The sequence below is a fragment of the Apium graveolens genome, chromosome 8 (assembly GCF_009905375.1).
Source record: "Apium graveolens cultivar Ventura chromosome 8, ASM990537v1, whole genome shotgun sequence".
Lineage (NCBI taxonomy): Eukaryota > Viridiplantae > Streptophyta > Magnoliopsida > Apiales > Apiaceae > Apium > Apium graveolens.
This window is the reverse complement of record NC_133654.1, coordinates 140,901,848-140,916,490: the sequence shown is the minus strand read 5'-3', so window position 1 is coordinate 140,916,490 and position 14,643 is coordinate 140,901,848. Positions and strand designations below refer to the sequence as shown.

General features: G+C 41.6%; 2 protein-coding genes across 2 annotated transcripts; both read left to right on the top strand.

Moving 5' to 3' along the window:
* The first annotated feature begins 5,106 nt into the window (after positions 1-5,106).
* On the top strand, positions 5,107-5,985 carry LOC141680036 (uncharacterized). Its single transcript, XM_074486368.1, has one exon. The coding sequence runs from the start codon at positions 5,107-5,109 to the stop codon at positions 5,983-5,985; it is 879 nt and encodes a 292-aa protein (XP_074342469.1).
* Positions 5,986-7,877: 1,892 nt separating this feature from the next.
* On the top strand, positions 7,878-8,519 carry LOC141680034 (uncharacterized). Its single transcript, XM_074486367.1, has one exon. It carries the CDS (start codon positions 7,878-7,880, stop codon positions 8,517-8,519), a length of 642 nt encoding a protein of 213 aa, XP_074342468.1.
* The last annotated feature ends 6,124 nt before the right edge of the window (positions 8,520-14,643 follow it).

The following is a 14,643-nucleotide window of genomic DNA, read 5'->3' as shown; positions in this document are numbered from 1 at the left end:
GGTCTAGGTCACACACACCTGACTTGATTATTGGAAACCCTGACAGTGGTGTAAGAACAAGAAAAGCCACTCAGAATGAATGTCTCTACCATTCTATTCTATCTCAAACTGAACCTTAGAAGGTTGAAGAATCTCTACAAGATGCTGACTGGGTCACAGCAATGCCAGAAGAGCTTAATGAATTTGAAAGGAACAAAGTCTGGACTTTTGTGCCAAGACCAAAGAACAGATCTGTAGTTGGCATAAAGTGAGTGTTCAAAAACAAAACTGAAAGTGAGGGCATTGTTACAAGGAACAAAGCAAGATTGGTTGCAAAAGGTTACTCACAACAAGAAGGCATTGATTATGATGAGACATTTGCTCCAGATGCAAGGCTAGAGCAAATAAGAATCTTTCTTACCTATGATGCTCACAAGAAGTTCAAGGTGTTCCAAATAGATGTGAAGAGTGCATTTTTAAATGGAGAACTCGAAGATGAAGTTTATGTTGAACAGCCTCCAGGGTTCATTGATCCAAAGTATCCAGATCATGTCTACTTACTGGATAAAGCACTCTATGGATTGAAGTAAGCTCCAAGGGCCTGGTATGAAAAACTTGCTCTATTTATGCTAGAGAGTGGTTGCACAAGAGGTACAATTGATAAAACTCTCTTTTATATGGTAAAGACTTGTTATTAGTACATATACATGCTGATGATATCATTTTTAGATCTACTAATGATAAACTCTGTGAGAGATTTGCAAAGCTAATGCAGTCCAGGTATCAAATGAGTATGATAGGAGAATTGAGTTACTTTCTGGGGTTACAAATCAAACAGACTAATGAAGGAATCTTCATAAATCAATCCAAATACACCAGGAACTTACTCAAAAGATTTCGAATGCAGCACTGCTCAACTGCATCAACTCCTATGGCCACTACAACCAAGTCAAATTTAAATACTGGTTCTTCAGTAGATATAACTAACTACAGAGGTATGATTGGCTCACTCTTATATCTGACTGCTAGTAGACTTGATATCATGTATGCTACCTATCTCTATGCAAGGTTCCAAGTTGACCCTAGAGAAAACCATCTATTAGCTGTAAAGAGAATCTTTAAGTATCTCAAAGGCACTATGAATCTAGGATTATGATATCCTAGAGATTCAGGCTTGAAGCTAATTGGATATTCAATTGCTGATTTTGCAGGATGCAAAATAGACAGGAAAAGTACTTCTGGAAGCTACCAATTTCTTGGAGGCGGATTAGTTTCTTGTCAATTTCCACTTCAACTGCAGAAGCATAATACATTGTTGCAGGAAGCTGTTATGCTCATATTCTATGGATGAAAAATCAGCTGCTGGATTATGGGTTAGACTATTATTCTATTCCTATATATTGTGATAATCAAAATGTTATTGCAATAACAGGAAATCCTATGCATCATTTTATGACTAAGCACATCAATATCAGATACCATTTCATAAGGGAACATGTGGAAGCTGGTATAGTGGAATTGGTCTTTGTTCCAAGCCTCTATGTGAAGCCACATTCATAAGACTGGTGAATGAATTGGGAATGATTCCAGGGCAGTTCTCAAACTCTGATAATTAAGTCTGCTGATATGTATTAAGCATGGTATCTTATAATGTGTCAGTACTTGTTTAATACTACTTTTTATGCTGAATGCTGGATACCATGATAACATGCAAACTGTGTTAAATGATCTTATATGAAAATTGCATGTTGAACTACTGATTATGCTTATAAACTCTATTGTTAGTTGAACTTGTTTTGACTACCAGTTTATTTTAATAGTTAATAAATTCTTATATGAGTGATTACTTGTTGTTAATGGTCAAATTTTGATTAACTATTTTTTATGAGAATAATTCTTAAATCAGCATTGTAATCACAAGGTTGAAGTTGGCCTCAGATGGGAAATTTTTCATGGTTACAAGTGTTTACTGATGAGTAAGATTTGGAACATGTTCGTTTAATTCTTAACCTTATTCTTGGGAACTGTGCATATATTAACACACATTTACATGATTACTTTTCAAGTCAATCGTATGATGCCACGTGTCCTATTAAACTGAACGTGACTGAATTAGTAGAGAAAAGTATTGTATAAAATCAGTTTTTGATTCTAGACAATATTTTTCCTTATATGTGTTATTCTCTCTCCACTACTTTACCCTTCTCAAAATCCTAAACTCTGAAACCCTAGTTACTGCTCATAAATCCTTCTTGAAAAATTAACCATGACTTCACCTGTTGTTTCTAAACCATTTGATTATGGTGGTGCCAAGTTTGTGACTAACAACTATTTAGCTATTTTGTCTAACAACAACGTGAAAATTGATTTCCACATTTTTCAGGACTTTCTTAGATCCAGTGAGATTGGGTTTGCTCTCCCAGCTCCACCCACAATCTCTGGTGACCAGGTGCTTGCAATCTGGAGAATTGGCGTATTTGATGATGGAGGAGCTAATGGATCTCCAAGTCTTGTTTTTGAATTTGACAATACAACAAGGATAGTAACTCCTCAGACGGTACGAGATGCATTGCAGTTGCCTACTCATACCTCTTACTCAAGTTTGGATGGAGATAATGAGATGAGGAGATTCTTACCTGAGATTGGTTATGACAAAGATTTAAAGAACCTTGGTCAATTGAAAAGGAATAGGCTAAGGAAGGAATGGAATTTCTTCTTTGATTGCATCACAAATGCGTTCAAGAACAAATCCTCAAACTTTGATGCCTTGCCCATTATGACACAACATATAGGGTACTCTCTGATTCATGGTTCACATTATGATTATGGTAGAGTAGTTCTGTCATTTATTGGTGATAGGATAAATGCTGATAGAAATATAGTGTACTATGCTAGATTCTGTCAGTTGATTTTCAATGTTTGTTTTCCCAATATCCTTATCCCCTCTAATCAAACTGTGTCTGTGTTTAAGTTGATAAAAAGGGCTTTTTCTAACTTAATTTCACAAGATGAAAAACGGTTGTATTTAGCTCCTTTGAGGTTACCTTTAGTTGCAAGGAACTTGCTCTTAGCAAGACTTCCTGAAACTTATGGTTTGCTTAACAGTCAAAGTGCTAAGCTGCAGGAAATAACTATTGGAAACCCCCTGCAGTTCACCTCAGCACAACAACTCAAACACTAAAACCATCTCAAACAGAAGCCATCTTAAGTGTTTCTCAAAAGACACTTGTTGTAAAAGGACAGAAAAATTTGGTGCAAAAAGCTACAAATCCTGTTGTAGCTAAGTCAACAATTGAAGCATCTCAAGTTCCTCATTCTTCAAAACTGATATGGATAGAAAATACATCCTAAAGACGCATTAAATGTCGCATTAATTACACTTGGGCTTCTTATTCAAAAAGCCCAATACAGACCTGTCTGGTCCAAGCTTCATAACAGGCCTATGACGGCCCAAACAACCAAGACCCACCAGCAGAGGTCGTCAAAGTCCATGAACCTGAGTTGTTCATGGACTGGGCCCAATACGGTTGGAAGAGCAGAGACATGTGTTCCAAATAGACTCAAAGTCCTACATAGAAGGTTCTGGATCTCCTTCCTGAAAAGGACTCCTAATCATCATCTAAGTTAGAGAGTTGTCCACCAAGTCTCCCAACGGAAGTCTAACCCTAGACTCACCTCTATATAAAGGGCTCTACCCCTCAACCTAGAACTACATTTTCGGCTTGACTCTCTACAACACAGAGATACGTAGGTATCTTGCAAGGATCGATAGTCCCAACCGCAAGAGCAGCCATTAAAGCTTAAAGCTCACCAAGCCTAGCATTAAATATTAAAGTACTCAGGTTTTTATTCCATAACATTTGGCGCCATCTGTGGGAAACTAACAACAACCATGGTGAACACACGGGGCAGAAAAACTAGTGGGACAGACATTCCTGTCCCATCGCGAACAATCACATCAGCGGTGGAAGTACCACCACACTCAACTTATACCTCCACCCAAGAAGGATCCCTGGTAGGGGAAACTGAGGCTCAACCACAAGGGACGAATCCCCCGGCTCCTCAAGGGATGAATCCCCAGGCTCCTCAAGGGACGAATCCCCAACTTCAGCAGCTACATACACCTGTGAACTCTCAACCCCTTGGGTATGAGTACTCGACAATTGTAACTACTAACCCCCCTTACGGGATGCCTCTATACCCCGAAGTGGGAGGGAGTGGGCACTCTAATAGGAGTGAAGCACAAGGGCGTAGACCCCAATACATACGTGGCTTGGCTCATATTTCGGAAGATCAAGAATTCTCTGCACCTTATACTGAAAGAGACTTCGAGTCATCGGATGATGATGTTGCTCCAAGAAGGAGGCGTGCTAACAAAGAACCGATGGCTGACACTGAACAACGCTCAAGGGGCACTCAAGGGATGAATCCCCAAGATGTTCAAGAGAGGATCAAGGCTCATGAAGCTGAGATCCAAAGGCTAAAACGTGACCTGGAGACACATCTGGTCCCAAGACCCCCACACGCTCCAAGGCGGAGAAATCCTCCTCCAATCATAGACCTGGATAGTCCAATACCAAGAAGGGAAGTTACCCCAAGGGCTGATCCAAGTGATCTTATGCCCCTAGGAGATCCTGATGATCCAAACCCACCATTCACTGATGAGATAATGAATGCCCATATCTCAAGGAAGTTCAAGTTAGGACGTTCTCGAACGCCCTTTTGCTACGGCCCGTGAATGACACTATTAAGTGTCGGGCCTTCCCTCAAACCCTATCGGGCATGGGTAAAAGGTAGTACAGTCGTCTACCCCAAAACTCTATTGGATCATTTAAGGACCTGAGTCAAGCTTTTATCAAGCAGTTCATAAGTGGCAGAGTGCACAAGAAGAGTTCAGCATCTCTCATGGGCATAGTCCAAGGGGCGAAGGAGTCCCTGAGGGAATATCTTAATCGATTTATGAAGGAGGCTTTAAAGGTCCCTGATCTTGATGATAAAGTAGCTATGATAGCCCTACAGCAAGGGACTAGAGATGAATTCTTTAAGATGTCCCTGGCTAAGCGCCCTCCCGAAAGTATGTTGTAGCTCCAGGATAGAGCCGGGAAGTATATCAAGGTAGAAGAGAGTATGAAGAAGACAGCTGTGAACAATGAACCTACTGGAAACAAGAAGAGGAAGACGGATCAGGAATACGATGCTAAGGACAAGTATCCACGAATTGGTAAGAGCTCTGACTCCTCCTCTTCTAAGAAAAATCAACAACCAAGGTTCGCTGAATATGCAAGGTTGAATGCTCCAAGGAGCCAAATCCTTATAGAAATTGAAAAGGACAAAGACTTCAAATGGCCGAAGCCACTAAGGAGAGACCCCGAGAAAAGAGACAAGAGTCGGTACTGCAGGTTTCATAAAGATGTCGGTCATGATACTGACGATTGTAGACAACTCAAGGATGAGATTGAGTATCTGATCCGCAGGGGAAAGTTTGGATGTTTCACCAAGGGTGAAGAGGCCAGAGGCCAGAAGAGAGATAATGATCGAAGAGATGATGATCGAAGAGGTAACGACAGAGATCGCAACCCACAACCCCGAGGGCCGGTAATAAATATGATCTCAGGAGGACCTACTGCAGTTGGTACTACAAGAAACTCCCAAAAAGCTTATGCAAGAGAAGTGATGAGTATAGTTGGAGAGCCATCTAAGCATTCTAAGTCAGAGATGACACTTGAATTTGGTGACCCAGACCTTGAAGGTTTGAAATTTCCTCAGGATAATCCTCTAGTTATCACTCTGATAATTGGAAATTGTCATGTTATGAGGGTCCTAGTGGACAATGGAGCTTTTGTGGACATTCTGTTCCATGACATATTTATAAGGATGGGCTACAAAGATTCTCAGCTAACTCCGTCCGACGCACCCATCTACGGGTTTAACCATGTGGAATGCATAGTTGAAGGAGCAATACAACTTCCCGTAACCATCGCAGAAGAGCCCAGGGAGGCCACGTAGATGTTGAACTTTCAGGTTGTCAAGGTAGCCTCTACTTACAATGCTAACATGGGTAGAACAGGAATCCATGCTTTTAAGGCCGTGCCCTCAACTTACCACATGGTACTAAAGTTCCCAACTAGAAATAGTATTGGAGAAGCGAGAGAAGATCAGAAAATGGCCCACAATTGCTATGTTGCAGCACTTAGGTCCGATGGAACAGGGGGCAGGTCCCCCCTATTGAAGACATGGATGTTCGAGAAAATGACAAAATGCGAGAGAAGCCGGCCGAGGACTTGGTCCCAATTCCTCTAGACTTCTTAGATCCGGAGAAGGTCACGTACATTGGGGCATCTCTGGAAAAGCCCTTAAAGGGCCACATGATAACCTTTCTCCAAGAAAACAATGATATATTCTCTTGGACAACAGTTGATATGCCTGGGATTGACCCGAACCTTATAACTCATAGATTGAACGTTGATCCAACTCGAAAGGCTGTAAAGCAAAAGAAGAGAACTTATGCCCTTAATAGGCTGGAAGCCATTAAGCAGGAGGTTGAGAAGCCTTTAGAAGATGGATTTATTGAGGAAGTGCAATTCCCTGAATGGTTGGCCAACCCCGTAATGGTTAAGAAGGACAATGGAAAATGGAGGATGTGCATTGACTTCACTGACTTGAATGATGCTTGTCCCAAGGACTGTTACCCCTACCAAGGTTTAATACCTTGATCGATGCTATTGCTAAACACGAGATGCTAAGCTTCATGGATGGCTTCAGTGGTTACAATCAAATTAGAATGCATAAGGATGACACCCCCAAGGTATCTTTCATAATTGACTTTGGTGTATTATGTTATCTTGTTATGGCTTTTGGACTTAAGAATGCAGGAGCTACTTACCAAAGACTGGTAAACAAGATATTTGCCCATCTAATTGGGAAGACCATGGAGGTCTATGTTGATGACATGTTAGTCAAAAGCCTAATCAAGGCTGATCATATTAGTCACCTCAGAGGCATTTGAAGTGTTGAGGCACCACAAGATGATGTTAAACCCAGCCAAGTGTGCTTTTGGCGTTGGGTTTGGAAAATTTTTGGGTCATATGGTCTCTCAGAGGGGAATAGAGGCCAATCCCGACAAGAACAAATCCATCCTAGACATGGAGCCACCACGCTCCATCAAGGACGTTCAGAAGATGACGGGAAGAATCACAACTCTAGGGAGGTTCATCTCCATATCAGGAGAATAATGCCTGTCCTTTTTCAAATCCCTTAAGAAGATGAAGGACTTTGAATGGACAGCTGAGAGCCAAGAGGTCTTTGAACAGCTGAAGAAGTACATGACTGAAACCCCGTTGTTGGCTAAGCCAAGTCCGAAGGACACTCTTTATTTGTACCTCGAGCTATCTGAACAAGTCGTGAGTGCAATCCTCGTGAAGGAAGAGCAGAAGCTCCAGAAGCCTGTACACTACGTAAGCAAGGTGCTCCATGGAGCAGAATTGAATTACTCCACCATGAAAAAGTTCGCACTTGCTCTCATCACAGCCTCGAGGAAGTTGAGACCATACTTCCAGGCTCACAAGGTCGAAGTCCTTATGGACCAACCTTTGAGGAATATCCTTCATAGCCCGAAGGCCAGTGGAAGGCTCATCAAGTGGGCGATTGAGTTAGGAGAATTTGATATCAAATACAAGCCTCGAACGACCATCAAGGCTTAGGCCTTAGAATACTTAGTGGTCGAATGTATTGTTAATGACCAAGAAGTTGGGGGACAAGAGATAGTAACCCCAGAATGAGGAGAGAACGAGAAGGATGAAGAAACAACCTTAAAAGAGTATTGGGTTCTTCATTTTGACGGAGCGTCCAAAACAAAATCTAGTGGTGCAAGCCTAGTCTTGCAAAGCCCTGATGGGTTTATGAATGAATATGCTTTAAAGTTGGACTTCCCGAATACGAACAACGAAGCAGAATATGAAGCATTGATAGCTGGCTTAGGCTTGGCTAAAGCCGTTAGGGCCAAAAACCTGAAGGTCTGCGGAGACTCAAGACTTGTAGTTGCCCAAGTTAATGGGGAGTTTGAGGCCAAGGATGATACTATGGCCAAGTACCTGAGAGTCGTAAAGGGAATACTGACTCAGTTCGATGAATGGTACGCAGAACATGTTCCGAGAGAGGAGAACACTACGACGGATGCCTTGTCTCAGTTTGCCTCGTCTGAAATCGAGAACTATCCGAGAAGTATTTACTTCCAGGTCTTGGAGACCCCTACTATTCATGTCATAAATCTGATAGCACTGGTTGGTATGGCAAGCTATTGGATAAACCCAATCAAGACCTACTTAGAAACTGGGTGGCTCCCCGACGATACCCAGGAGGCACGCAAGCTGTCTGTTAGAGCGTTAAGATACTCATTGGTTGAAGGCCTTCTTTACAAAAGGTCCTTTGTTATTCCGTTCTTGAAGTGCTTAAGATCTCTTAAAGTAGAGGAGGCGCTTAAAGAAGCCCATGAAGAGATTTGTGGAAAACACCTGGGGGTAGGGCCCTCGCTCACAAGATAACTCGATTAGGGTTCTACTGGCCAACTATGCTAGCCGATGCAAAGGCTTATGTGAAGAGATGCGACAGATGCCAGAGGCACGCTCCGATAGTACGACAGCCCCCAGAGAGGCTTACATCAATCAGCACGCCCATCCCTTTTGCAATGTGGGGAATGGACATACTTGTACCATTTCCTATGGCATCGGGACAGAGGAAGTTCATTGTGGTAGCCATAGACTACTTTACAAAGTGGATTGAGGCTAAGGAACTAGCCAAGATAACCACCAAGCAAATTACCCAATTCTTTTGGGAGAATGTAATATGCCAATCTGGAATCCCACGCATCCTTGTCACGGATAATGGGAAACAATTTGATAATGCAGATTTCAGAGAGTACTGCGATGATAACAACATAGAACTTCATTTCACCTCGGTTGCACATCCTCAGGAAAACGGGCAGGCGGAAATTGCTAACAGAATCATCCTTGATGGACTTAAGAAGAGGGTTGAACGCTCGAGAAACACTTGGGTGGATGAGCCGAGGCAGTGATGCCCCTTGAAATCACTCATGGATCCCCTAGGATCGAAGCTTATGTGCCAGAGACAAACTAAGAAGGCATGAGGGTCACTCTCGATCTCATTGACGAGGTCGGGGATGAGGCTAATGCCTGCATTGCAAAGCATCAATGAAGAGCCTCCCTCTATTACAATAGACGGGTTAAAGAAAGGTTCTTTCAATAGGGAGATTTGGTTCTGAGGAAGATTGAGCCATCAGGAGTAGGGGAGAGAGGAAAACTAGCCCCCAACTGGGAAGGACCTTATAAGGTCAAGAAGTGTAACATCCGGGAAATATCGTGTAATTATTAGTATCAATATATGTTTATTATGTGAATATTATATGAATTTTTGGTGAATTATCTGATGATTGATAATAATATTTGGATGTTGTATATAATAAAATGTGAGTATGTTCATTTTAATATGTCCAGAATAAAATATAGATAATTAAGGTATTTTTCTGGTAATTTTTGGAGTGTTATATAATTTTATAATGATTTATAAATTACTAATTATTTTCTAAATAATTACAAAATTATTTTATAAAGCCGGGAATCATTCGACTTCAACCATTTTTACATTTTTTACAACCCGAAACTCTTCCGAAAACTCCTTCCTAACCTAATCTGGTAATTCCGGACATTTTCCGTGTTTTGACTTTTTCGATCTGGATTACGGTTTGACCCGTGCGCGGCCTGGCACAAAATTTTCGATACGATAATCATTTCGGTGAATCAACAAAACCCGTATTCTCGAAAAACGGGATATTATTACATTATTTCCGTATAAAGTGTTTTATAAAAAGCCCGGTTGGGATAATTATCCAAAACTGATATCAAATCGGATCGTTATTGCAGTTACTTAGCGGCTAAGCAACTAATTTAACGATCCAAATTTATCCAGAATGAACCAATATTCCGTAAATATAAATAGCATATTTCTTATTTCATTTTATTCGTTTATTCATTTACAACCAGTAAAAATATAGTAATTACAGAGAAAAACCCTAGAAACCGATAAGTTCCTGAGAATCAAACGCACAAACGAAGGCGTTACCGAACTTCGATTCAAGCGTGCGATATATCAAAACGAAGCTCTCGAAATATAGAATCATTATCAATCATCAGTTTTTACTTTTTACCCAGAAATCAAGGTATTTTTCTGATTTAATTATTTTAATTTGAAATAATTATAGATTAAATTATGAATTTTTGTTCTTGATGTTTTTGATATGATTTGATGGCATAATCGTGTAGATTATTTCTTTCTGGTCAATTTGGTATATTATATATTAAATTTGGAGTTCAATAACATATAGAAATTTGGTTTTGATTCTTGAAAATTGAATTAGGGTTCTAGTTCATATGAATATTTTTAATCGGAATTAGGAGTTTCTGCTCCTAGGATTTTTTGGTGATTCTGATATGTGATTGATGTTCCCTGAGGAGATTTGCAATCAATTCGTACATAAAATTATATAAAACGACTCTGGGAAGGGGCTGGAACCGCGTCGCCGCAGTTCTTGAACTCGACGGCAGCGATGTGTTTTTCGAACGGTTTTCTGATCGTTTTGTTAATCATGGATAGAAACCAAGTACGGGAATGAGTTTCTGGCACTCAGGGTAATCGTTCTACACTGTTTGGTGTTGTTCTGGGCAGGAGAAAGCCGGTCGACGACCGGCCGATCAGCCCATGCTCCTCGGGCTCACCACCGGTCCACTCCTGCATCCCATTCAGAGTCCCAGAATCAATCGGAGCGGCCGAAAACTGCAACTGCTCATAAGATGGCCAATTCACTCCCACTGCTCGGCAAAGCTTCATGACCGTGGATGCATAAGGGGTGTTCATGTGCTTAGCTCCCCTCAAAAACTTCAGAATTCCTTGGTAGATAAACTCACCAAGGTCCACATAGTACTCCTCATTCAAAATTCCTCACAACAACTGTGCTCTCTCAACTGTGACCTCATGTGCATGCGAAGAAGGCAGAATATTAGCATAAATAAACATATTCCATGCACGGGCATACCTGTTCATAGCGATCGCCGGAAAGTGACGATACTCATTAGTTCCTGTCTTGAAGGTCCAAACTGTGCCCGGCCTACAGAGAGTAGCACAAATCAAATCCAAGTTGAAATCCTCAGCAGTCTTCTCATTCCAGTTCTCCTCCTCGGGCTTCCTCTCTCGCTGCCCAATCACACGGCAAATCGCCGCTGGGTGATAATCAACCGTCAGTCCTCGGACCACAGAAAACCCATTATTCTCGGCCTTCGCGTTCGCATAGAACTCGCGAAGCACACTCATCGGTACTGCTTCAGGCGACTCACAGAAAGCTATCCACCCCTTCTCTGCAATCATTGGTAGCAACTCACCATCCCTCCCCGATGGTAAAAACCCCCTCTCCTTCAGAATCGGCTTCCCCAAAAGCCTAGTGTACTCCTCATCCACAGCTCTGTCATTCAACCGAGGCCTCGTAGCAGTACCCCTCGATGAATCAGCAGTAGGGACTGTGCTGCTGCTATCAATAGTCCTTGCTCTCTTGGGTGCCATTGAATCTGAATAAAAGTTCTTGAGAATAGTGCTTTTGTGTTTGGGAGAGAGTTTGAGTATAGAAAGTGAGTGGGAGATGTATGGGATAGGTGTATGTATATATAGGGTATGGATTAGGTTAAAATTAGATTAGGAGTGGGTTTGAGGGATAAAATCATGGGGTAATGGGAAAAGAAATCGTGGGTAATGGAGCTGTAATTTATTTTTCTAATTTTCTGATTTTCTCCCAGTCGACCCCTCACTTTCTGATTTTCTGATTTTCTGTTTAATTTAGTTATGAATTTAAAAAAAATTCTCCCAGTCGACCCCTGAGCAGTCGCTCAGCAGAGCTGAGCGGGCGCTCAGGGAATCTATTGAAAAAAAAATTTTGAGCCCGATTTTTCTGATTTTTTTGTGGTTTTGGATAGGTTATTAACTTCTAAGGGTTCCTGTAACAATAAATCATGGGTTGCCTCCCACGCAGCGCTTCTTTTTCATCATTAGCTTGACGTTGCGTACCTTCCTCAAGTTGACAATAAAACGGCACTAACCACTTCTTGGTTTGCCGTGTCCCCATAGTAGTGCTTCAAACGCTGACCATTAACCTTGAATGCTTGGTCCGGATCATTCTCAAAAATCTCCACCGCTCCATGTGGAAACACAGTTTTGACAATAAAAGGTCCAGACCACCTTGATTTCAACTTCCCAGGAAAAAGTCGGAGACGAGAGTTGAATAAGAGAACTTGTTGCCCCGGCACGAATAACATAGGATGTAGATTCCTATCGTGCCACCTCTTCACCTTTTCCTTGTACATTTTGTTATTCTCGTACGCTTGAAGTCAAAATTCATCAAGTTCATTAAGCTGAAGCATTCTCTTCTTACCAGCTGCATCTAAATCCAGGTTCAACTTTTTCAACGCCTAATTGGCCTTATGCTCAAGCTCCGCAGGTAAATGACATCCTTTACCATACACCAGTTGAAACGGGGACATACCAAGTGGAGTTTTGTATGCTGTTCTGTAAGCCCAAACAGCTTCATCGAGCTTTAAAGACCAATCCTTCCTTGACGAACAAACAACCTTCTCTAGAATGCGGTTGATCTCTCTGTTAGACACTTCCCTTGACGATTTGTTTGCGGATGAGAGGCAGTAGCAACTCGATGATTCCCATTATAACGCTGCATCATAGAAGTGAACTTACGGTTGCAGAAATGCGACCCTTCATCACTTATGATTACCCGAGGCGTTCCAAATCTTGTGAAAATCTACTTATGAAGAAAATTCAACACTGCCTTTGCATCATTTGTCGGTAGAGCATTGACTTCTACCCATTTTGAGACATAATCGACTGCCAGCAAGATGTACTGATTATTGCAGGACGAGACAAACGGCCCCATGAAATCGATTCCCCAAACATCAAAGACCTCGACTTCAAGCATCACATTTAACGACATCTCATCCTTTCTCGTCAAATTTCCCACTCTTTGGCAATGATCATACCTTAAAACAAACTGATGAGCATCCTTAAACAAAGTAGGCCAGAAAAAACCTGCTTGTAGAATACGAGCTACCGTCTTCTCACCACCATAGTGTCCACCATAAACTGTGAAGTGACAGTCTCGTAATATCCCCTCCGTCTCACAGAACGGGATACATCTCCTGATGATCTGGTCAGCTCTCTGTCTAATCAAATATGGTTCATCCCACATATACCACTTCACCTCATGCAAAAACTTCTTCTTTTGAGCTGAGGTCAAATTAGGAGGCATTATATTGCTGACAAGATAGTTTACAATATCTGCAAACCATGGCTCTTCCTCCTGAACTGCGAACAACTGCTCATCTGGAAAAGATTCGTTGATCAATGTCTTATCCTGTGAAGCAGACTCGGGATTCTCCAATCTAGAGAGATGGTCAGCTACTTGATTCTCAGTACCTTTTCGATCCTTGATCTCTAACTCAAATTCCTGAAGTAAGAGCACCCAACGAATGAGTCTCGACTTCGAATCCTTCTTGGAAACCAAATAGCAAATGGCCGCATGATCAGTGAATACTGTCACTTTTGTCCCAAGCAGATAAGATCGAAATTTCTCCAAACCAAAGACTATAGCCAAGAGCTCCTTCTCAGTAGTGGTATAGTTTATTTGGGCCCCATTTAAGGTCTTACTAGCATAGTAGACCACATGAAAGAGATTATTTTTGCGCTGCCCAAGAACTGCACCTACCGCATAATCACTCGCATCACACATCATCTCAAACGGCTCTATCCAATCCGGTGCTGTAATAACTGGTGCAGTGATTAAACTATTCTTGAGAGTCTCGAATGCCGTCAAACATTTATCATCAAATTTGAAAGGCACATCTTTCTCAAGAAAGTTGCACAACGGCTTAGATATCTTTGAAAAGTCCTTGATGAACCGCCGATAAAAACCCGCATGACCAAGAAAACTACGGATTCCTTTCACATAAATAGGTGGTGGAAGATTTTCAATGACTCCCACCTTGGCTTTATTCACGTCAAGACCCTTGCTAGAGAACTTATGCCCAAGAATAATGCCTTCCCGCACCATAAAATGACATTTCTCCCAATTGAGCACCAAATTAGTTTCCACACACCTTTTGAGCACGGCACGAAGATTATTCAAACATTCATCATACGAATGTCCAAAGACGGAGAAGTCGTCCATGAACACCTCAACATTATTCCCAATCATGTCTGAAAATATAGCCATCATACATCTCTAAAAAGTGGCCGGTGTGCCACATAACCCAAACGAAACTCTGCGAAAAGCAAACGTGCCAAATGGACAAGTGAAGGTAGTCTTTTCCTGATCCTCTGGTGTAATACAAATCTGATTATACCCTGAGTAGCCATCCAGAAGACAATAATACTCATGACCAGCCAACCTGTCAAGCATCTGATCAATAAATGGAAGAGGGAAGTGATCCTTCCTCGTGGCTTTGTTCAGCTTTCGGTAATCCATGCATACTCTCCATCCTGTAACTGTTCGAGAGGGGATGAGCTCATTCTTCTCATTTGCTACCACAGTGATACCTCCTT

Coding starts and splice junctions, on each gene's coding strand:
- LOC141680036 (XM_074486368.1), top strand. CDS start 5,107: ATGAAGAAGACAGCTGTGAACAATGAACCTACTGGAAACAAGAAGAGG.
- LOC141680034 (XM_074486367.1), top strand. CDS start 7,878: ATGAATGAATATGCTTTAAAGTTGGACTTCCCGAATACGAACAACGAA.